This window comes from Primulina huaijiensis, unplaced genomic scaffold (genome assembly GCF_012295235.1).
Source record: "Primulina huaijiensis isolate GDHJ02 unplaced genomic scaffold, ASM1229523v2 scaffold33599, whole genome shotgun sequence".
Taxonomy (NCBI): Eukaryota; Viridiplantae; Streptophyta; class Magnoliopsida; order Lamiales; family Gesneriaceae; genus Primulina; species Primulina huaijiensis.
The window spans coordinates 594-2,391 of NW_027357846.1; the positions used below are offsets into that span (position 1 = coordinate 594).

Here is a 1,798-nt window from a genome sequence, read left to right on the forward strand (position 1 = left end):
GTAAAATAACGATAACAATATATATAAATCAAATGACAGTGTCATTATTATTATTTTTTTAATTTGATCAAATCATATTAAAAAAATAATATAAATTTGTTTTCAAATTAAAAGAAGTTTTTCATATTTTGGGGTGAGATGATGGGATGGGGGAGGTTTTCAGTGCTGCAATAGATAGAAAGTATTATTATAGAATAAAATATTTTGACGTCTTTCAAAATAATTATTTTAAAATTTTATGTTAGATTTTGAGTCGAATTTATAATTTTAAATACGACTCGATTCGTTTAGACAATGTTAATGTTTTTTTTTTTTTAGTATTACACTTTTTTTAAAATGAAAAATAAAAAGAGGTAATCTGTTGAAGAACTGACAAGCCTGCGATAGAACGAGTGGAACCCTAATTGATGATACTCCTTTAAAAAACTACCGAAGCTGGTTGCAATAAAATTCTGAACAACGAGAATTCAATATCGCAAACATGGATTCAAACACGGAACAACAATTGAAGGTGCATGCAGGCAGGAAAAAAAAATTAATTGAGCATAGCTACTCTTATCAGTTCCCAGATACTAAATTCTTTTGTTACAGATAATTTTGGGATCATCTTCTGTTGCCCGAAAACAAATTATAGCGGAAATGGGTTATGATTTCACTACTATGGTAACATATTTTTAGATATTCATTCTGTAATACGTAGCTAAAAATTTATGTTGGGAAGGTGGTTGAATTTGGGATTTTTTTTATTATAGTCTGCTGATATAGATGAGAAGGCAATACGGGAAGAGAAGCCGGAGGATTTGGTGATGGTTCTCGCCGAGGCAAAGGTACTCCGAATCTCTTACGAGTAGAAGAAGTGATAATGAGCCGCGTTTAAAATTATTGGTTTACTCTGTTTTACTCGCATGGAAAATGGGTCCTTGAAATTATGGTTAACTCCAATTTTGCAGAATTTGATTAGATGTTATGTGTAACAAGTACGAATATTTTGAAGCTGTACTATGCCACCTAATAGCTACAAAGGGCGCTGTAACCTCCTGTATTTTCAGTTTTTAAGTTGAAGTGCCCTGCATTAATATTCATACTTAATATTTCCAAATGTTCGCTCAGCTCATAAAAAATATGCGTAAATGATCCTTCTTGGTGCTTTATTTTGTGCTTCAGGCAGATGCCATTATGAGAAAACTTCGGGATGCTGGAACCTCAGAGAATACTACACTTCTCATAGCAGCTGATACTGTATGTTCTTTCTATTTTTTACTTTATTTTGAGTCTGATTGGATGCTTGTTGCTTTAGAAATCAGTTTCTGGCATTCACATGTCATGGATAAATCTGACTTTCCTAGAGTTCGCCTCCTGAAGATCTCTTTAGGTTTCTTACCATAGATTCTCTCATTTACATAATTGATGAGCAGTGCGATAGGAATACATGCCGATGATTGTTGTCCTCAACTCCAAGATTCCTCCTCCCAAGCGCCATTGCGTTATTGTTTGATTATCTAGTTAAAGGTTTATTTCTTTCTCGATTTGCGAGTGTAGCCTACCATAGGATACAGGTCATACAGCAACTATAAACTGACTTCTTTATGGGTAACCCCATTCCTGTGTTGTTGATTTGGACGTTCTTTCTAGAATATGATCTGCTGCTGTGGTGTATTGGCCAGCCGGGAAGCCAAATTGAATAGCATTCTTTGTCTGCTCCTTGGCTTCACGTAGTTTCATATTATGTCTGCCAGGAGGCAGGAACTTACCGTAAATGTAATTGTTCATTAGGTAGAAACTGTCAAACCAAAGCTTC

The 1,798-nt window shown here is 34.5% G+C and overlaps 1 protein-coding gene across 2 annotated transcripts; it reads left to right on the forward strand.

The window, feature by feature from the left end:
- The first annotated feature begins 346 nt into the window (after positions 1–346).
- Positions 347–1,732, forward strand: LOC140968225 (uncharacterized). 2 transcript variants are annotated; one of them, XM_073429125.1, is made up of 5 exons: positions 348–511; positions 592–663; positions 753–827; positions 1,165–1,239; positions 1,416–1,732. In XM_073429125.1, the coding sequence occupies exons 1-5, from the start codon at positions 482–484 to the stop codon at positions 1,437–1,439; spliced, it is 276 nt and encodes a 91-aa protein (XP_073285226.1). In that variant the 5' UTR covers positions 348–481; the 3' UTR covers positions 1,440–1,732. The 2 variants fall into 2 exon arrangements, with proteins under 2 accessions (XP_073285225.1, XP_073285226.1); XM_073429124.1 differs by lacking the exon at positions 1,416–1,732 and having other exon boundaries at positions 347–511; positions 1,165–1,409.
- Positions 1,733–1,798: the final 66 nt, after the last annotated feature.